Below are 23,082 nucleotides of genomic sequence, written 5' to 3' on the forward strand. Positions count from 1 at the left end.
TACCTGACCTGAAATCTGGATTTATGTTTAGGATAATGGGCCATATTTTGGATAACTGGTTGCATTTGGTTTCTAAAAACCACACATTGAAAGAATGAATTGGTCATGGAGAAGGTAAACACATTGCTCTTTATTTTCCCAACAACAACATAATGAAAGTCTCTGTTCTTTTTTTCTGCAGTCACCAGCAACAGTCTGGCTTGACCAGTTTAAGGCTTTCATTCTGGTATGTGTATTTGAGGTACAGCCCACCCAAACCAGTATGGTTTGATGGATGAATCCAGACCACTGTATAAGGTAAGTTGTGGTGTTTATAAACAGACTCAACAGTTAGCACCAACGTGGAGCCGTGGCTTCATAGTTCTGTGGCTGTGTTGATGGTTCTGTGTGGAGATATTGTATTCATCTTAGTACTAGCGGGATAATTGAGTTACCTGGACAGCATTTAAGAACTAAAGCTTCATCTTTCTACAACACAATATCATATGAACCCCAATGTACAACATACAAATGTGCACGAACACGCGCACGCATACATACACCTCATATACAAATGCTCCCAGTTTCAACCTTGTTTCCACTTCTCAGCCACATAAGGTTTCTGTCTTGTTCTGGATTTAAAGTTGATACAATGCACTCCATTTTTAGTGTTAGACAGATTGAACATTTCTTTATGGAGCAATGACCACCTAGATACACACGAAGCACACACTGTATCATCATTATGAAGATTGAAAGATATCTAAACTATTTTCTACAGGGCAACCAGAGTCCAGACAAGTTAGACATAATACAGCAATCCTGCACATTCAGTATCCAGCCTCATGTTTGTTATACTACACAAATCTTGTCATAATACCAAACTAACTGTATGACAACAAAGTGTATTGAACATTCATCCCAATACATCTTCTCAATTTCTCTCTCTTTAGAAATTGTCCTATGGATTTTAGACCACTTATTAAGGCTTTGAGATTACTTAAACATGCATAAATAGCTATGACAAATCACACACAGCAGTCAAAATGTCCTGTTCCAGTAGCTCAATTAGACGGGTATGTATTAACCATGTGACTTATCTACTGTTATGGTGTATAATCATAATAAATTAACAGAGGTATTGTCATAGGTATTCATAAATGTTTAGGTATTGTCTCTGATGGTTTTTGCCTTGGCTTGAGAGGACATTATTTTGGAGCAAGTTCATTGAGGATGGTTTCCCTCTGATTGACAGCTATCCAGCTCCTCTTTCTGTGTCCCTCTGCACTTTCACTGATCTCTGACCCCTGGCCCATAACTCTCCCTGTACCGTCCCCCTAACCGGAGAAATTATACTGACACGGCACCAAAATACAAACCTCACGTAGTCACCTACTTAGGCCACATCAGACATCGTCTTTCTATCCCAGACATTTGATGTGAAACCCTTTCCACGCACTCCCCCTATCCCAGCCAATGTATTCTTGATGCTTTACAGCACAGAGCGGGACTAGAGCAGAGCTGATCCTCAGAGCGAGTTAGTCAGCTGTGTGCCACTGTGGGGCTTTGCCGGCTGGGTGATAGCCAGTTGAGTAACTGTACTCTAAGCGGTTCACACTGTGGTCTCATACTCCATCACCTCTGTGGCTGAGCCCAGACAGCGGTACTGGATCCTTGGTGTGACCGGAGCAGCAGCCTCGAGCACCAGAATGGTTTTGCGCAGACGGCGGTCGATGAAGTGGGCATCCCAGGCAGGGTACTTCTTCCTTGGCAAGTCTATACGGATGACTGGCCCTTCTGTCCTAGGGATGAGGGGTGGGAGATTTGGCTTGGCTCCTCTTTTAAGTGTTCGTACCAGAAACACGTCTGCATTAGCCCCTCCCATCTGCTCACGGTCTCCCCCTTTAGTCCTCTGCAGAGTCCTGGGGGGGCTGGCCACTACATCTGGAGGGAGAGAGGAAGCTGGGGAAAGGCAGGACTCCACTGATACTTCCTCTGGTACCCCCCATAACCACCCTGAGATAGGACCGTCAGGGTGCAGCAGGCAGTAGTAGACTAACATGAAGAAGGTGCCCAGAGCGTAGCTACTGGCCACCATACACACTATGATCAGGGCACTGAAGTCAGAGGTATGTGGGCCACGGTACACATACCAGAATGTGGTGAGTGCCACATTCTCAATGAATACAACCACACTGTAGATGAACATACGGCAGCGTGTGCGCCCCTCCCTCACGCTGAACCAACAGAAAACATACACTATGCCGACCATCATGTTATAGATGACCTCCTCCCATTTGGACATGCAGAAGTCTGTTTCGCCTTGAATGATCCAGAATGTCATGATGCACCAATGGGCCACGATGAAAATACCGAAGTAGAGCTGGAATACGGAGGCGAACAGGGCGAAGGCCATCGTACGGGCTCCGATGGTAAACAGGTGCCACAGGATTTGCACACTGACGGCCTTGTAGGACATGGGCAGCTTATCGTCCCGGGAGTCCCTTAGAACCTTCTGGTAGGAGGCGATCATCCAGGACAGGGACACCAGCGAGGCAGAGGCTGAGAGGCCTGGAGAAAGAGGGAGAGACAGGGAGAGGCAGGGAGAAAGAATAATTAAGATTGAGCAGGGTAAAATGTGCTGACTATCATGAGAACGCTGCTGAGTCTGTGTGAATCAGAAGGCTCTATTGTAGATTAAGGAATTCTTTAGAGCAGGTATGGGCAACTTTGATGGGGGTGGGGGCAACAAAAAATATGAACTCATCCTTAGTGGCTCTGTGTGAAGGGATTTTTTTGTTGTTGTAAAATTAAGAATGGTGACTAACTGCATGGATTGAAAAACTGGCAGTTGTGACTATGTGAGGTCATTCATTATATGGGGGAGTTTGAGAGGGTGATTATCATTAGTAGGTGATAAGGTAAAGGACTTACAGGAGCAATTAGAGTTAAGTGCCTTGCTCAATGGCACATCAGATTTTTCACCTAGTCGGCTCAGGGATTCAAACCAGCGACCTTTTGGTTAATGGCCCAATGCTCTTAACCGCTAGGATGCCGGCCATCAATGTGAAGGTCACAGTGGATTGTATGGGGTAGTTTGAGATGGTGATGTCACTGGTAATTATTAAGGTTCAGGTCAGTATTTGTGTTCAGACCGTGACTCACCCTGCAACGGGAGGACCTGGCTGGCCTGGACCATGATGCTTAGCTGCAGGACCAGCTGGGGGGCGCTCTTCAGGAACGACTCCAACAGACGCAGCATGCTGATGTCAGCACTCTCAAACATCATGCGCCAGTAGAAGTGACGTCTCTCGTGGTCCCCACGCCAGCGACTCTGCACCCCCAAGTACAGGGCATGGACATACCTGTGGAACATCAGAGAGGAGGTGGGGGGATAGGGACAGAGAGGGAAAGGCATGAGTATGATATTAGAATTATGTCATAATTTGTGCGAGAGAAGAATCTCCAGCTATCGAGAGACGCTCCATATCAATCTGTTTCATCCACATGCCAGCACCATCCCAAGACAGATGGCTCATTGCAGCCTCAGTCCAGCCTCATTCTAGTAACTGAACATCAAACTCTCCAGACAGCCTGGGAACTGTCACTCCATCCAGACAGAATAACTGGTAATGGTATGTCATCTCTTGGTGCCACTGAGCGGGTCTGGTCACTTCATCCTTTCCTCTCCAGGCTACAGAAGTGATTGCTTTGACAATATAAAATTATACTTTCTAATTTGACCTCTCTAAATGTAGTGAAATGCAGGGACTGTTTTTGTTACTTTATTACCTCCGTCTGATTTTGTGAAAGAGAGGTGTTTCTCTGTGATGGCTAGAGGGATGATGGGATCATGGGACAGAAGAGAGCTCTACACTACAGTATCTCAATGAGCCCAGTGAACAAGGAGTTAGTATAACAGTTTTTGTTCTGGTTTCCTCTGTCATATACACATGTCATATACACACAGTACACACATAATTGTATGCTATAGTTGCCCACTAATGATTATGCTCATTCAAAGTAATCCAAAAGCATCCTGTTCTGGGACTCCTAACCAACTGTGCTATTTATTTATTTATTTTGACTTATTTTGTACATAATGTTGCTGCTACCATCTCTTATGACAAAAAATAGCTTATTTTCCATTTAAAAAATATATATATTTAACTTTTACCCCTTTTTCTCCCCAATCAGGGTATCCAATTGGTAGTTACAGTCTTGTCTCATCGCTGCAACTCCCGTACGAACTCGGGAGAGGCGAAGGTCAAGAGCTGTGCGTCCTTCCAGCCAAGCTGCACTGCTTCTTGACACAACGCACGCTTAACCGGGAAGCCAGCCGCACCAATGTATCGGAGGAAACACTGTACACCTGGCGACCGTGTCAGCGTGCATTGTGCCCAGCCCGCCACAGGAGTCGCTAATGGGAAAAAAGCATAACCTGCCGGCCAAACCCTCCACTAACCCAGAAGACCCTGGGTCAATTGTGCGCCGCCCCATGGGTCTCCCGGTCGTGGCCGGCTGTGACAGAGCCTGGACTCAAACCAGGAGCTCTAGTGGCACAGCTAGCACTGTGATGCAGTGCCTTAGACCACTGCACCACTCGGGAGGCCACCCAAACAGAGCTTCTGGACATCAGAACAGCGATTACTCACCTCGAACTGGATGAAGATTCTTTGTTTAATGAGTCTGACGCGAAGGTTATACTGCTTTCCCGAGACCAGGCCCAAATCCCTGTCATTTGCGTGAAGAAAAGACTGAGATACCGGGGGCGGAGGTCGGGGTGCCTTGTGAGAATTCATTGGCAAGTGGGTAAACCACCACTACCTTCCGTCCTATTGGCCAACGTTTTCACTGGAAAATAAACTGGATGATATATGATCAAGACTATCCTACCAACGGGACATTAAAAACTATAATATCTTATGTTTTACGAGTCGTGGCTGAGCGACGACATGGATAAAATAGAACTGGCTGGGTTTTCCGTGCATTGGCAGGACAGAGCAGCTATGTCTGGTAAGACGAGGGGCGGGGGTGTACAAGACTAAGACTAAGATTGAATCCTATTACACCGGCTCTGACATACGTCGGATGTGACAGGGCTTGCAAACTATTACGGACTACAAAGGGAAACCCAGCCGCGAGCTGCCCAGTGACGCGAGCCTACCAGACGAGCTAAATGCCTCGCTTCGAGGCAAGCAACACTGAAGCATGCATGAGAGCACCAGCTGTTCGGGAGGACTGTGTGGTCCCGCTCTCCATTGCCATTGTGAGCAAGACCTTTAAACAACACAGGGCCAGATACATTTACAGGATGTGTACTCAGAGCATGCTTAGACCAACTGGCAAGTGTCTTCACTGACATTTCCAATAATAATTCCACCACATTTACAGTTGAAGTCGGAAGTAGGAAGCTCTCCACAAAAGGTTTGTGAACATGCCTGCTATCAAGTACATTTAATTCAATTATACAGATGAAGAAGGAAGTTTACATAAACTTAGGTTGGAGTCATTAAAACTCATTTTTCAACCACTCCACAAATTTCTTGTTAACAAACTATAGTTTTGGCAAGTCGGTTAGGACATCTACTTTGTGCATGACACAAGTAATTTTTCCAACAATTGTTTACAGACAGATTATTTCACTTCTAATTCACTGTATCACAATTCCAGTGGGTCAGAAGTGTACAAATACTAAGTTGACAGTGCCTTTAAAAAGCTTGGAAAATTCCAGAAAATTATGTAATGACTTTAGAAGCTTCAGATAGGTTAATTGACATCATTTGAGTTGGAGGTGTACCCGTGGATGTATTTCAAGTCCTACCTTCAAACTCCGTGCCTCTTTGCTTGATATCAGCCAAGACCTCAGAAAAAAATTGTAGACCTCCACAAGTCTGGTTCATCCTTCGAAGCAATTTCCAAACGCCTGAAGGTACCACGTTCATCTGTACAAACAATAGTACGCAAGTATAAACACCATGGGACCGTCATACTCCCCAGGAAGGAGACGCATTCTGTCTCCTAGAGATGAAGGTACTTTGGTGCGTAAAGTGCAAATCAATCCCAGAACAGCAGCAAAGGACCTTGTGAAGATGCTGGAGGAAACATGTACAAAAGTATCTATATCCACAGTAAAACAAGTCCTATATCGACATAGCCTAAAAGGCCGCTCAGCAAGGAAGAAGCCATTGCTCCAAAACCGCCATAAAAAGCTAGACTGCGGTTTGCAACTGCACATGGAGAGAAAAATCGTACTTTTTGGAGAAATGTCCTCTGGTCTGATGAAACAAAAATAGAACTGCTTGGCCATAATGACCACCTTTATGTTTGGAGGAAAAAGGGGGAGCAAGCCAAAGAACACCATCCCATCCGTGAAGCACGGGGGTGGAAGCATCATGTTGTGGGGGTGCTTTGCTGCAGGAGGGACTGGTGCACTTCACAAAATAGATGGCATCATGAGGGAGGAAATTATGTGGATATATTGAAGCAACATTTCAAGATGTCAAGTTAAAGCTTGGTCGCAAATGGGTCTTCCAAATGGACAATGACACCAAGCATACTTCCAAAGTTGTGGCAAAATGGCTTAAGGACAACAAAGTCCAGGTATTAAATGTCAGGAATTGTGAAAAACTGAATTTAAATGTATTTGGCTAAGGTGTATGTAAACTTCCGACTTCAACTGTATGTGTGAGGAAACCATGAATAAGGTCTAGAGCCGTGCCATTATTCCGAATTTTAATTGTGTGCCCTCTTAAAACCTCTTAGATTTAGGGTCCCTTTTTAGCGGACCTGTGTGGTTCTGGTACCGGTTCTGTCTGACATTTTTGCTTATAAATTGATATGTGGATACCATAGTGGATATCGAAATGGCTTGCATTGAGCGATAGCCCTGGTTCCCACATACACAGTAATATTTTTTCTGACCCCGTGTGACGTATGATGTGAAATCTGAAACCACTTGAAGCTGGGATGTCCCTCCTACCATTTCATTCGCTCTTCCGACTGTCCATCAACTCCTGGCTGAACCCTACATCACAGCCACTGACAAAGCACATGCCTGCAAGCATTAGGTCGTAGCGCAGCAGGAGGGAGTGGTTTCAGCATGATAGCACATTCAGAGATTGATTTATATCCATTAATCAAAAATAAATAATCGATTTGAAACAAACATTTTCTGTTTGCCACAGACGGACAATATTAACATGAGATGAAAGGTGAGTTCCTGGAGCTCTGTGATATGTTCACAAAGATGGGGGCAGAAGTTTTGATCAAGAGAGACCTTTAGAAAATATGCACATTTTGTCTAACACTAAACATACAAATATGTATTTACAGTTATAAGGCAGGTGAAATCTTATAGTTAGTTGTTTTATCATTTCATTATGCTATATTTAGAAATTATATGTAATTTCAAGCCTTTTGTTGAATAGGAAATACATCATATAGAATATTTCATATTTTTCTAATATTTGTACTGTGTACTTGAGCTTGTGTCCTCAATAGTGACTAAACCTTAGCAATTTATAACTATTTTTACTAGAAAGGTGAGATTTTAACCTTTTCTTTGAGTATACAGCATTACTAGTTATTGTTTATGATAAATAATTACTTTTGGGGATTACATAGATTACTTTTTCGATTACATTTAACTGGATAATATGCATGGATGAAATTTTGACATCCAAGCTAAGTAATACCCATATATATATATTTATTACTGCCACTTTGGTGTTAGTTTTCTTCAATGAGTTGCTTACATTTTGCATCCTTCTATTCCATTTACATGTATTTCCTCTGCCAAGACCGTTTAAACAGTTCCTGAGGGTCTGAGTATTAGTGGATCATATTAGGCTAACGTTGTGCTATAATTTGGGACATGCAGTGGTGTGTATTCATGGATGCCAAGGGAAGCCAGGCTTCCCTCTGTATGTGTACAGAGACACGACTTTGGTCCTGCGGTTTTACGTCCCTCACCCATGCTTGCATCGTCCAATGGTCCCCCGCCCACTTCGCTTCCTTCATAAAAAATGTATGGGCTTCCAATGACCACGTTCACATGCGCACAGTATTCTGGATAGTGGCTCATATCCCACTTAAGGTCTTATTCGGGATTAGCTGTTTCAAATCAAAGTTTATTTGTCACGTGCTCCAAATACAACAGGTGTAGGTAGACCTTACAGTGAAATGCTTACTTACAGGCTCTAACCAATAGTGCAAAAAAGATATTAGGTGAACAATAGGTAAGTAAAGAAATAAAACAACAGTAAAAAAAACTGGCTATATACAGTAGCGAGGCTACATACAGACACTGGTTAGGCTGATTGAGATAGTATGTACATGTAGATATGGTTAAAGTGACTATGCATATATGATGAACAGAGAATAGCAGTAGCATAAAAGAGGGGTTGGCGGGACACAATGCAGATAGCCTGGTAGACCAATGTGCGGGAGCACTTGTTGGTCGGCCCAATTGAGGTAGTATGTACATGAATGTATCGTTAAAGTGACTATGCATATATGATAAACAGAGAGTAGCAGCAGCGTAAAAAGAGGGGTAGGGGGGCACACAATGCAAATAGTCCGGGTAGCCATTTGATTACCTGTTCAGGAGTCTTGGGGGTAAAAACTGTTGAACCTGTTAAGGAGTCTTATGGCTTGGGGGTAAAAACTGTTGAGAAGCCTTTTTGTCCTAGACTTGGCTCTGGTACCGCTTGCCATGCGGTAGCAGAGAGAACAGTCTATGACTGGGGTCTTTGACAATTTTTAGGGGCTTACTCTGACACCACCTGGTGTAGAGGTCCTGGATGGCAGGCAGCTTAGCCCCAGTGATGTACCCTCTGTAGTGCCTTGCGGTCAGAGGCTGAGCAATTGCTGTACCAGGCAGTGATGCAACCAGTGCGCTCAATGTTGCAGCTGTACAACCTTTTGAGGATCTCAGGACCCATTTATTTTTTTATTTTACCTTTATTTAAGGCTAGTCAGTTAAGAACACATTCTTATTTTCAATGACGGCCTAGGAACAGTGGGTTAACTGCCTTGTTCAGAGATTTTTACCTAGTCAGCTCGGGGATTCGATATTGCAACCTATTGGTTACTAGTCAAATGCTCTAACCACTAGGCTACCTGCCGCCCCTGTATCAATGAATGAACTGCATATTCCTCAATTAAATTAATATGGGTTAAATGGAATAGTAACTGAAATGTGGATTCACTGTAGGCCTATAACCTCACATGTAGCATAATATCATATTAACTCCAGGAGGGATAGCAGACATTAAACATTTCACATGACAAGAGACGTTCCAGGAGAGGATAGAATTACTAGACCAATTAATGGAAGGATTATGACAAACTAGCCAGGGATGGCCCAAAACAACAGGTGTAAAAGGTGAACGAAAAATTAAAAAAGAAATGGTTTCACTATGATTACCAGAAACAGTGAGGGTTAAAGGTAGCGTCTCACGCTGAATCCTGGGGAGAGGACTACCATCCAGGGCGAACAAGGCCGTGGGCTCCTTTAACTGTCTGAGAGGAATGTCATGTTCCCGAGCCCAGGTCTCGTCCATAAAACAGCCCTCCGCCCCAGAGTCTATTAAGGCACTGCAGGAAGCTGACGAACCGGTCCAGCGTAGATGGACCGACAAGGTAGTGCAGGATCTTGAAGGAGAGACAGGAGTAGTAGCGCTCACCAGTAGCCCTCCGCTTACTGACGAGCTCTGGCCTTTTACTGGACATGAAGTGACAAAATGACCAGCGGAACCGCAATAGAGACAGAGGCGGTTGGTGATTCTCCGTTCCCTCTCCTTAGTCGAGATGCGGATACCTCCCAGCTGCATGGGCTCAGCACCCGAGCCGGCAGAGGAAGATGGTAGTGATGCGGAGAGGGAGGCGACGGAGAGCGCGAGCTCCTTTCCACGAGCTCGGTGACGAAGATCAACCCGTCGCTCAATGCGAATAGCGAGTTCAATCAAGGAATGCACTGTAGGAATGATACATTTTTTGCAGTGAAATTATACAATAAATGTTAATTTTTTATTGGGAACAGGAGTGGAGAAATATTTATTTATTTCAGCATCTCTTGAGAAAATGCAAGTGTAATGTGTTATCTTTGACACTGTTATGCAAGCAGACACTATTTCAACCCCAAATATGCACCTAAAACAAACTGATGTCTTACCAGAAACATGTTTAATAGTTTTCTCAGATTTTCATTTCCCTAAAACCATTCAAACTGATGACATTTTGCACAGGACCAATCTTTCCACTGTTTTGGAGTTAGTGACTTTTCTTCCCGGTCCCTAAAAGAAATATACAACTTTACTGGTGTTAATTTTATTACTAATGTATTAATTATATCAATGTAAAACATTATTCAGGTGAGAACTACTTTATTTAGTCGTCTGGTGCAAGAAGTTATGACAAAAGAGAAGCTGCATGTAACTATAGTTAACAAACAAATGGTCTACCAGATGTCGGAAATTATAATTTGGTCTACCAAATGTCGGAAATTATAATTTGGTCTACCAAATGTCGGAAATTATAATTTGGTCTACCCAATGGCGGAAATTATCATTTGGCCTACCAAATGTCGGAAATGATAATTTGGTCTACCAAATGTCGGAAATGATAATTTGGTCTACCAAATGTCGGAAATTATAATTTGGTCTACCAAATGTCGGAAATGATAATTTGGTCTACCAAATGTCGGAAATGATAATTTGGTCTACCAAATGTCGGAAATTATAATTTGGTCTACCAAATGTCGGAAATTATAATTTGGTCCACCAAATGTCGGAAATTATAATTTGGTCTACCAAATGTCGGAAATTATAATTTGGCCTACCAAATGTCGGAAATTATAATTTGGCCTACCAAATGTCGGAAATTATAATTTGGCCTACCAAATGTCGGAAATTATAATTTGGCCTACCAAATGTCGGAAATTATAATTTGGCCTACCAAATGTCGGAAATTATCATTTGGTCTACCAAATGTCGGAAATTATCATTTGGTCTACCAAATGTCGGAAATTATCATTTGGTCTACCAAATGTCGGAAATTATAATTTGGCCTACCAAATGTCGGAAATTATAAGCAGAAAGTTGTCTAAATTAAGGGTGAAAGTAGCCAGTAGGCTATACTGTCCAGTACGGAGTATCAGCAAAATACATTATTATGGTGGATCCACCTGTGCAGGTAGCCTACTTTTTGAAGTGATTTGTTTGACAATCGGATGAAAATATCATCACACAACACCAATGATATGCGAAACAGAGCTTGTGCAGACCCAGAAAAAAAACAGTAAAGGAGATAAGATTTTTACATGCCAGTTTCCCGTCTAAAATCAGCATATCCCAGGCATTTTATACGGGTTTCTCAAAACTGAGATACGAGCCTTTTTCGGGTTATTGTAAACGGGATATGATGTTTATGTGTGAACTCCAAAACAGAATACTTGAGTATCCCTAATAATAACGGGATATTGGTGTGCATGTGAACGTTGTCATTGTTTCATCGACCCCAATGTGCTATGTGGACCTCTTGTGTAAATCTGAATACGAATTACTGAGAAGTGTGTAGGATAGGCGTAAATTCCTAAATCGGAATCGGCCCTATTGTGAATACAGTAGCCTTCTCTCTGGATGAGTTTAAATTCGTTTAACAATTAGGTCAAGATTGAGCTGTTAAGACGAACCCAGACATCGTAGTCTAGTAGGGCTACTAGGGCTTTTAGAATGCTTTGATCACCATCTTCGCAGAACCCTGTCACACACACGCTCAAGCCAGTACAGTATCCGTATATGAGAGAGCATGGGTGATCTTACCTCCAGACCTGTGCTAGCTGAAATATATGGATGAAGCATTGAAAGAGCCACATACAGGCTCTGCAGCAACCCCGGGCTCCTCCCATAGTGCCCGTCGTAGGCAATTTCCCGAACTCAGCATCGCGGCCAGCGCCCGTTTGATCGCTGTCCTTGGTGGTGAAATGGCTCTCGGCGCCCGATGCTGCGACCGCTGCTGCGGCTGTGCTACTGTCGTTGGTATCCGAATAATCATAGGCGAACCACCTAAAACTCAGCACCTGAACCACCACAGATGGGACGATCACGAAGACCAGTGTCAATGCAAACCACCAGTAGTTCCGGCAGAGGTAGTAATCCGCTGCCAGCCACAGGTCTGAGGCCCCGTCCGAAAAGAACACCAAAAGGGCACATAGCGTCCAGCTGCAATCGTGGAGTGAGTAGCGCTTCCTATCATGGTGGCACTGAGGCGAACGTTGATCTGAACCGGGCAGACCCTCGGGCAGGATGTCATTTCGCAACGAGACGGGTGCACCATCAGATTTAGCGGCCATGTTTGTTGTAGAGAAGAGAGTGGGTAAGGGAGATGGGGAAATTATGGAAGGGAGGAGGGGGTCGCGTATGTGTGTGAATGCATGCATGTGTGGGGGAGAAAGGAAGGGAGGAATAAAAGGCGAAGGGAGGTGAGAAAAGCGAAAACGATATTTCATTTTAAAAATCTTGACAAAAATTTGATTGATTTAGCTCTACTATATAACGGAAATTAAGTGTGAAATTTCAGCAAGCTAGATCATAAGATTAATGAGTTTTATTAAATACTGCATTTGCACTGGCAGGGGGGCCATGACGAAACAGTTGGACGTTCCATCAGTGCCGAATTTAACAATACTGAGATGGCCGTTATGAGAACACATATCAGATGTTAAAATGTCAATTTACTATTATTTATTATGAAATGGAATTATATGGAGGCTGTGTTGTTGCTGTGTGTATATATGTAGTACGTGTATGTGTGTGTTTTTATTTTTTTGTTTGAACATTTCCCGTGGGAAAAATAAATACAAATATGACTGGGATATGTATATGAAATGTAATATATTTCCTGCTAAAATATATTATATTAAGTAAATTTACAAGTATATTCAGTCCTTTGTTTCCTACGAGTAATTTGCTATAAAGAAGCTGGTTCCTCCTCGGTGTAATTTAGGCCTACATGATCCATGTGCCACAAAGATACTGTACTTTTAAAATGTCTTCATATGATGATGTGACAGACATAGGGCTATCAAAAAGCAGGCGCCTATGGATCCTGGTACAGTCTCTTATTATACTGACACCTACTGGTGAAAATGTGAAGCAGAGTTGTAAAAAATCTACTAAATTAATCAGTAGGGCTAAGATTGTTGTATAAAAAAAATGCAGAGAGGATGTATGAGACAAAGCAAGACAGAACAATGAAGTTGATTAGCTTCGACAGGCTCAGTGTGGGTATTTTTTATTAAGAGAGCATGTTCATCTCCGATTGTCATCCCATCACCACCTTCTTTCCAGAGTTCCCCAGCTCTTATCCAGTAGCTGCTCAACCCTCTTCCTCTAAAAATATACAGAAAGAACTGAATGAATAGGTGAGTGTTTTATTTGTTGCCATTTCCATGATTCACATACTCGTTATATTTTTACTCTGACAGTCATATCCACAGTATCTTGCCTGGTTCTTACAGAAGAGTCATGTTAGTATGAGGTCAGGCTGTAGCTCAGTATGCTAACGTTGTCTTTAGATATGGCTTTGCTAACCTGGAGTTTGTCAAAAGGATCCTGAACATTGAGTCCTGTCTCTTCTTGTGGCAGTAAAAGCTCCAACCGTACAGCCCTCTGAGCAGTGGGCTGACAGGCGATCATCAGACTTATATCTTGGGTCTTGAGAGCAATAATGAAACAAGCAGGTAGAGGTAAAGAGAAGACTGAAAGATACTGTACAGGCCTATATTTTCACATTCAATGTAAACAGTGGAACATACACTGTAGCAAAGAAAACAAAAAGTACTATGGATGCTATGGAGATATATGTTGGTGGCTTGTTGTAAGTTGAAAAAACGTCTATACAACTTTTATGGTCTTACCCTGATGTTCTGGTGACGCAGCCTCATAAGGCGAACCCTGTTGCGCGCCTCTGCAGCCTTCAGTTGACCGATTATTGTGTCTCTCCTAGCTCTTTCTGACTGTTGCGCAGCATTCACAGTGGCCTGTCTGCCTTTCCACTCTGTCAGCCTGGCACACACCCTCTGCCGCGCTACAGCCATCACACCCTGCGCCTCCTTAGGTGGTTCCTCATAAGCCAAATAACGGGCCTTTTGCTGTGGGCACATCTCACGAAGTTCCGCTGCTGTCGCATTTCTCCAATTCCTGCAGACGACGGTATGGGGCTTGGCTGGTGCGTCGGTCATTTCCTAAGATAATCTTTTGGCTTTTAAGCCATTTGAAGTTTAATTAAAAGGAACGTCTAATCATCATGAATAATAGGCCTGAATTAGATGGAGGATGAACTGGGGACAGCAGTTAGCGCATTACTAACGTTGCAAACATTGTTGTATTTCAGACACGCGGGAAGTTGATAAATGTTAGGCTGAGGGCCGATTCCATGGAAGTAGAACGAATTGTCTCATTCTAATTCTATGAGATTCGTTCTGTTTTCTCTCGTCGCCACAGAGACGTTACCGTGACATATTGCATTTGCAACGGGTAAAGATGAGGACAGATAGCCTGTCCGTTAGAGCATTAGTCCAATAACCCAAAGGTTGTTAGTGCGAATCCCCGAGCCGACTAGGTGAAACTTCTGCATTGAGCAAGGCACTTAACCCTAAACGTTCCAGAGGCTGATCCCTGGCCGTGATCCCAAGGGTGTTTCAGGGGGAGTGGGATAGGGGGGAAAAACACCCGTGTTGTGATCGAGACCTGGACGGGGCGAGTTAAGAGTGGAACAATGCGAGTCCAATTAATTTTTTCCGGCGCCGTAATAAGAGCTCAAAATGTAGGCTACAGTAATTCTTTGTCAGTATTTCAGAATAAATCTTTAGTCATCCAGAATGGGGAAAAAAAAAATATTCTGAGGACAAATAGAGAGCCACTCTGTAAATTATCACTAACCATGGTCTCTAATAGCCTAGATACAAATACAAAATAGGTTATAATTTCCCACGGTCTCCCCTAAGCGAGTGCACGACTCAAACAATTTGAGGTTTGAGGATATGTTTCAACAAAAATATAGGGCAGTAATATTATGACTAAAGTAGAGAGCCCAGGTTTTAGTAGGCTATAAGATGTTGCAACACAATCTCACACTCAAAAGTATTTCAGCAGATTTGTGCGTTTTTATGTGGCTTAATTCGAATGAAAATATATATATATTTGTGTTACGTAGGAAAAGACACATTTTTGTGCAACTTCATTCATAGGAATTCTGTAGTTTGCACTAACTTCAGAACAATCTTTTGAAAGTCATTAGAGAAATGCATTTTGAGCAAACATGTTAACAATCCAATATTGTTAATCAACCAGGTTGTCACCAAAATATTTCTAATATAATAGTAGCCATATGTTTTTATTAATGCCAATGCTGTTTTCTATGCAGCCGGGTTCGCGGCCGGCTGCGACAGAGCCTAGACTCGAACCAGGATCTCTAATGGCACACTGTGATGCAGTGCCTTAGACCACTGCGCTTCCCGGGAGGCCCTACTATGTTGGATTTTATGAGGGTTGCCAGATTGGAGTAAAAAGCTGTATTTTTATGTTTTATTTGTGGTATCGATGAAGGTATTTGATTGGGGAATGGGGATACATTTTCATGATGGGAATAATGAATCAGTTAATTTGGGGAAACAGAAGACCTGAAAGAAAATCTGTTTGGTTTAGATTCCCAAGGTGCAACTGCATGGTATTTGCAACTATAATGAGTCTGGTCTATGATTAATTAAGCCATATCAATGCAGTTAAACAGGTTAATGTAAAATCATTTATTTTGTTGGGTTACACTTACAGCCATTTCATGATGATTATTACGGTTGTGTCAAACATGTTATATACTTAGGCTATTGTAACAAGGCCTACTGTCTCTGCCCAGAGGACTACTAGGCTTTCATGGCAATGGCCGCTCACTTTGCCACGCATGAGCTCTGGTTAGAGTCCCTGTTGCAGCTTTCACTTTCTTCTGCTACATTGGTGGCAGCGTTGGGATCACATCCAGCTCACGTCTAGTTATTTGATCTAGTGGTGGGAAGCGTTCTGTTTTTCAACATTGTATTGGGCTTAATAACCCTTGAATGAGTAGGTGTGTCCAAACTTTTGACTGGTACTGTATATATGTTTTGTGTGGCCTGTTTTGCATTTTATTTAGGCATTAATACGTGTCACATCAGTTTGCAAACAATGTAAAAAAAATAAAAAAAGAATCTATGAGTTAATAAAGTTGCATACAAACATGGTTTCTTCTTTGCTTTCTTGAGTAAAGCAACTCCAAAATGCAGGTGTTTCAGCCTAGCTCAGTGCTTTCTGTTGTGGTGGGGTAGCCAGCGGAAAATACACAGAGTAGGGGTTGGTAATGTTCTCTAGTTGCGCCGTGATTGGCTCAGTGTTCTGTCACTCTTTGGGGCTCTACGTCACTGCAAAATCTACAGGGAGAGCTCGAAAATTCAAGCCCCTTGGGTGCTGCCATAGACGTACATTAGAAGTGCCCATCCCATTTCCTCCCAAATATGTTCTCACTCGCCTATAGTATGCAACCCAGACTTGCCAAAAGCCCTGAGCGATGCCAACTTAAATCTTTGGCATACTCTAGGAATCAGGACCTTTTCAGGCAAATTTCATTAGAAACCCACTACACTGAAATCCTTTCAAGAGCTCTGCAGTGAATTCAATGTGCCAAGATCCCTTTTTAAAAAAAAATGTATATCTTCAAATTAGACATGTAATTTCCTAATTTACTTCCAAGAGGAGGTTTAGAGCTCAGCTGAATGAAGTTGAACCCCTTCTTGCTACAGCACAATCCAATAAAGGCAAAATCTCGTATATCTCCTATAGACTCCTTTCTGAGAAAGGAGGCTCCTCCTTTACTCCTTTGAAAATAAAATGGGGAAAGGACCTTTGACTGACTATCAGTGATGAGTTATGGGCGGAGGTTTGCGACAGGGTATACTGCTCCTCTACTTATGAAAAAATTAAAGAATTTAATTACACATTTTTGTCAATTTTATTACACCCCACTGAGACTCCATAGAATGAAAACAGACATTTCTCCTAACTGTAAAAGATGTACCTCTGAAAGTGGAACCTATATGCATGTATTTTGGAGTTGTAGAGAGATTGCCAGATTTTGGCAATCTATACATACTGCTGCACAAAAAATACTAGATGTTCAGTTTAACATGACCCCGTGTCTCGATCTTCTTAATGCCCAGCAGGACTTTGTTCTTGATCCTGAGAGAAAATGTGTTTATGACTATCACATACTTTGCTAAGAAATGTATTCTTCTATTGTGGGCTTCTAATACTTCTCCTACATTTAAAATGTGGATTGACCAGATTGTTGACTTTCTTCCTCTTGAAAATCTCACTTATGACCTCTGCAAGAGACAGCCCAAGTTTGATAGACTCTGGTCTCCACTACTCAACTATATTTGAAATAGGACAGAGTGAAGGGGGTGATTAGGGAAATGAGCAGATACATGTTGTGTAAGGTGCTGTAAAAACTAGTTATTTGCTTGTCATCTCAGCTAAGGCTGTAAATAGCTAATAAGAACCTTGATAGTGCTGTTGCAAGGTTTTTTTTGTTTATTATTATAATTATTATTGTTAGTTATTATTCTTTTTTAAAGTCTGTCACATCTGTGAACGTGGAATGTGTTTTGTTGGTTGATTGAAAAATAAGAAAACTTAATAAAACTTTAAATAAAGAAGTGCCCATCCAAGAAGACTCAAGGTCATTGGTCCCAGATAAATTGACGTCAAATCACGTTTTCCCTACGTTAGCTTTGATTGGACTGATCATGTCAACATCATACTCTCAAAAATATTAACTAGCAAGCTAGACAAGCAGTCATCATCATGAATCAAGTTGACAATCTACTTGGGCAAATCGTTTTCAATGATTTTCATATGAAGAGAAATTCTAGATAAAATGTATCGGTGCTCATCCGCCATTGGACATAAACATACACAACAAGTTGGAAATCGCAAATTCAACAATGAGTGGTTTGGAAGGAATCAGTGGCTAACTGCAAGCGTTGCAAAGCAATCACTAGCCTGCTATTCAGTGGAGAGGATGTGTGGTCCAAGTCTGGGTTTAAGGGTTTATTTTCCAAGTTTAAAAGCATAAATATTCACATGCAACACCATGGGCCAGAAAAGGTCAAATACATTGGCCATGCTGTCAATCCAGCATGACTTCTGACGCATTCAAAACAACTCGGAAACTCGGAACTGGGAAATCTCAGACTGGGGGAAAAAAGAGCTCAGACTGGGAAAATACGTTTTAAACGGTCATCCAACTCGGAATTCCAAGTCGGGAACTCAGTGCTCTTTCTAGAGCTCCGACATGAAGATCACTGACGTCATGATTCAGCCTTGTTTTTTCTGAGTTTCCAGTTGTCTTGAAAGCACCATAAATCCAGAGAACGCCAGACTTTGATGACAAAGTTTGATGACAAAATTTGCCCACTAGAAGGACAGCACAACAAGGTGAGTCCAAAAATGTATTGTATGTTGCTGCATGAATTATGTAATATGCCAGGGAGACATGTATACTGTAGCTGAGAAAGTAATACTAAGTGTATGTTGTGTAGTAAACTGCTAGAAGCCCATGTGCCTCACCCTAATAATTTGGTCAATTTCCCCCACATAACATAGTCTACTGTTCTGAGTCGGTGGTGGTGCACATGTAACCTATAGTCTGTTTTAGAGAAATGTCATAAGCAAATATTGTAAGAGCTTTCATTGTCTGCTTATATGCCCCCTTTATTTATCCTACGGTTCTGACTTGGTGTACAGGGAGAATATGGTAAGAATGGTCCATGTTCTGAATTCTATTATTGTACATTTTAAAAGTTCTGAACAAATAGTTATATTGACTACGTTCATCTTAGCTTGCTCATTGCATCTTATCTGCTCATCGTTCCCTTATGCCATAGTTTGTACATCTCGGTAGTCAGTAGAAGCCACATTTGTTTAAGCAAGTCAGCCATATCAGCTATGTTTTTAGAAAAGGCAGTAAATGAGGCATAATAACTGTTTAGCTGCCAGACAAGGCTCTCCTGATAGCCAGGTGTAGCGGTGTGGTAAGGATTCACACAATGGTGCTGAAAAGAAAGCTCTGCTAATGGAACAGCGTTATGTACAGTCATGGCCAAAAGTTGAGGATGACACAAATATTAATTTTCACAAAGTCTGCTGCCTCAGTTTGTATGATGGCAATTTGCATATACTCCAGAATATTATGAAGAGTGATCAGATGAATTGCAATTAATTGCAAAGTCCCTCTTTGCCATGCAAATGAACTGAATCCCCCAAAATAATTTCCACTGCATTTCAGCCCTGCCACAAAAGGACTAGCTGACATCATGTCAATGATTCTCTCGTTAACACAGGTATGAGTGTTGATGAGGACAAGGCTGGAGATCACTCTGTCATGCTGATTGAGTTCGAATAACAGACTGGAAGCTTCAAAATGAGCGTGGTGCTTGGAATCATTGTTTTTCCTCTGTCAACCATGGTTACCTGCAAGGAAACACGTGCCGTCATCATTGCTTTGCATAAAAAGGGCTTCACAGGCAAGGATATTGCTGCCAGTAAGATTGCATCCAAATCAACCATTTATCGGATCATCAAAAACTTCAAGGAGAGCGGTTCAATTGTTATGAAGAAGACTTCAGGGCGCCCAAGATAGTCCAGCAAGCGCCAGGACCATCTCCTAAAGTTGATTCAGCTGCGGGATCGGGGCACCACCAGTACAGAGTTTGCTCAGGAATGGCAGCAGGTAGGTGTGAGTGCATCTGCATGCACAGTGAGGCGAAGACTTTTGGAGTATGGCCTGGTGTCAAGAACGGTAGCAAAGAAGCCACTTCTCTCCAGGAAAAAGATCAGGGACAGACTGATATTCTGCAAAAGTTACAGGGATTGGACTGCTGAGGACTGGGGTAAAGTCATTTTCTCTGATGAATCCCCTTTACGATTGTTTGGGGCATCCGGAAAAAATATTGTCTGGAGAAGACAAGGTGAGCGCTACCATCAGTCCTGTGTCATGCCAACAGTAAAGCATCCTGAGGCAATTCATGTGTGGAGTTGTTTCTCAGCTAAGGGAGTGGGCTCACTCACAATTTTGCCTAAGAACACAGCCATGAATAAAGAATGGTACCAACACATCAGCCGAGAGCAACTTCTCCCAACCATCCAGGAACAGTTTGGTGATGATGAACAATGCCTTTTCCAGCATGATGGAGCACCTTGCCATAAGGCAAAAGTGATAATTAAGTGGCTCGGGGAACAAAACATCGATATTTTGAGTCCATGGCCAAGAAACTCCCCAGACCTTAATCCCATTGAGAACTTGTGGTCAATCCTCAAGAGGCGGGTGGACAAACAAAAACCCACAAATTCTGACAAACTCCAAGCATTGATTATGCAAGAATGGGCTGCCATCAGTCAGGATGTGGCCCAGAAGTTAATTAACAGCATGCCAGGGCGGATTGCAGAGGTCTTGAATCCAAAAGGGTCAACACTGCAAATATTGACTCTTTGCATCAACTTCATGTAATTGTCAATAAAAGCCTTTGACACTTATGAAATGCTTGTAATTATACTTCAGTATTCCATAGTAACATCTGACAAAAATAACTAAAGACACTGAAGCAGCAAACTTTGTGGAAATTAATATTTGTGTCATTCTCAAAACTTTTGGCCAATACTGTAGGCACATGACATTTTGTGGGCACCGTTTGTCACCGTTATAGTGCAATTATTGTATTGTTTAGTGCTGTGTTGTGTCGTGGCATTGCTGGCTTGGATAAAAAAATTTTTTTGCCCCACCAAGATTTACTGTTATTCATAACAAAAAAACAGGTAGCTAAATATAATAATATGCAATCATTTCCTGTTGATGAGAAGAGCAAAATTCTAGGCCTATTTATTTTATCTTTGGACTCTAAAATAATTAGAAATAGGCAAAATAGTTTCAATGCCTCGCAAAATAGTTTCAATGCCCATAAAACAAGTTAGGATAGGCGACCATTCCTCCTATCTCTCATTTAATAGATAAGCTATTTCAAGTATTTTGCTCAATGCGATCCGATGTGCAGTTTAACGATTGAAAAAAGTGAACCGTCTGTTCTTTGTAGGCTGTCTGAATACTGTCATGTCACATTTCTCGAGTACACAGTATTTAATTTATAAACATAATACATAATAAATATACATAAGCATTGCAGAATAAATTCCTCACCTTTTCTGGCTATGATGAGTTCACATTCACGAAGTAGCATACAACAAATTACTATCCGCATCTCATTTAATTGGACCTATTATATAAACTATTATCATTTGTTTTTGCTCTATGCAGCCGAAAGGGAGAGCGGTTTATAACACAGGCCTATAGTATAATTTGACAGGTGAACAGACAGTTGATCTTTCACAACGAAGTGTGTAGGCTGCCACTGCAAGTAGTAGTTTACATTTTTCCCAGTAGAAAATGTTTTAGAATTCGCGGGCAGTGCAGTATATTTAGGTTTGGGAAAAAGTAAATGCAAAACATTTTTGAATGCAAACGATCTGTTTACAGGTCCAAAACTATGTGTGTTTTTCAGAGATAGATACAGCAAATGTATCTGCAACGCAAACATTCTGCAACCTCCAAAGACATTTGATCAAGTTTGCCATTACTATTTCCTTTAAGATGTCTCAACCTAATTCCAATACTTCCAAAGTATACAGCAAAGAAGGGCGTTATAGAGTACCACAGTATGAGTCAAAATACCTGTAAAACCTAGCGGTCAAACAGGGAAATGGTTCCAATCGTTTTTCCACAACTCATTTTTCCCATAGGGGATTTTAGAAACACTTCAAATAAGGGCTGTTTTTCATGTAGTTTTGATAGCCGTGTAAATATATCTAGGACAAGGTGCCTTTTTATCAATATATAATGGCCTGGATTTACCCCCACCCAAAATTAAATGCTAATTAGCTGCGTATGTGGCCATCATAAAGAACCACAAACGCCATGAATATCTGGAAGAGACTGCCTGACAAAAGGTAAGAGTCTCTGGATTAACTGTTAGCTAAATTTATTAATTAATACATTGGCAACATTTCTTTCAATTGACAATTCTGTGGACTGTTTTGTGCACTTTTTAAATTGACAATAGCTGTTAGCAAAGGTGTCAGTTAGAGATGAGGTGCAGGAGCTTGTAGTTTTGCATGTCTATGTTGAAGCTAATTAGCATTTTCTAATCAGAGTAAATAGAGCAGAATATATGGATAAAAGTCACCTTGTTTGAGAGAGATTTACATGGTTATCAAAACATCACGCCAGGGTAAGATATCACATAACACAGCCCTTATTTCAAGTGTTTCTAAAATCCCCTATGGGAAAAATGTATGGTGGAAAAACAATTGCAACCATTTCGGTTTGACTGCTAGGTTATGGGTATTATGACACCTGCATTGTGGGGCTCCATAATCACCATAAAAATGTGAATGATGGGTGTTTTTCAGGTGGTTATAATGCTCATTCACACAGTTTTATAACAGGGCTGATCTTGCGCCAAGTTTATGAATCTCAATATTTGTGCGTGCGCAGGTCTTCCAGAAATGACCCATGCATACATTTATAACTTATAAATGAGGTCCCTGGTCTCGTCTGCTCTCAAAATAAATTACATGTCCTCATTGTCCAAGACCGTGTTTAAATGGATCCGAGACCAAGACACTGTAGTCCCGAGACCAGACTTTACAAACACTGAAAAACAATCCATTTCACACCACACACCTGTTTAAACCAGTGTTTCCCAAACTCAGTCCTGGGGACCCAAACATGTGCACGTTTTGTTTTATGCCATAGCATTGCACAGCTGGCTGATTCAAAAAATCAAATCTTAATAATGAGTTGATTATTTGAATCAGCTGTATAGTGCTAGGGCAAAAAACAAAACATGCACACCTTGGGGTCCCCAGGACTGAGTTTGGGTAACACACTTGCACTTGTATTTTTTTATTGAGAGAGAGCATGTTAATTTCAGATTGACCTTTTGACTTAATTACTATT

At 41.8% G+C, this 23,082-nt stretch overlaps 1 protein-coding gene across 1 annotated transcript; it reads right to left on the reverse strand.

Annotated features, from left to right (window-relative positions):
• Positions 1-110: 110 nt before the first annotated feature.
• Positions 111-12,336, reverse strand: LOC139416687 (XK-related protein 7-like). The gene is made up of 3 exons (XM_071165656.1): positions 11,805-12,336; positions 3,145-3,344; positions 111-2,550 (listed from the first exon to the last, which is right to left on the reverse strand). Exons 1-3 carry the CDS (start codon positions 12,332-12,334, stop codon positions 1,592-1,594), a joined length of 1,689 nt encoding a protein of 562 aa, XP_071021757.1. The 5' UTR covers positions 12,335-12,336; the 3' UTR covers positions 111-1,591.
• Positions 12,337-23,082: the final 10,746 nt, after the last annotated feature.

The sequence above is a fragment of the Oncorhynchus clarkii genome, chromosome 9 (genome assembly GCF_045791955.1).
Source record: "Oncorhynchus clarkii lewisi isolate Uvic-CL-2024 chromosome 9, UVic_Ocla_1.0, whole genome shotgun sequence".
Lineage (NCBI taxonomy): Eukaryota > Metazoa > Chordata > Actinopteri > Salmoniformes > Salmonidae > Oncorhynchus > Oncorhynchus clarkii.

Bases quoted from the DNA above. Each gene is read 5' to 3' on its own strand.
- LOC139416687 (XM_071165656.1), bottom strand. From the start codon at position 12,334: ATGGCCGCTAAATCTGATGGTGCACCCGTCTCGTTGCGAAATGACATC. The intron at 3,345-11,804 runs GTAAGATCACCC...GATGTTCCACAG, and splicing joins CAGCTAGCACAGGTCTGGAG to GTATGTCCATGCCCTGTACT. The intron at 2,551-3,144 runs GTGAGTCACGGT...CTCTTTCTCCAG, and splicing joins CCAGGTCCTCCCGTTGCAGG to GCCTCTCAGCCTCTGCCTCG.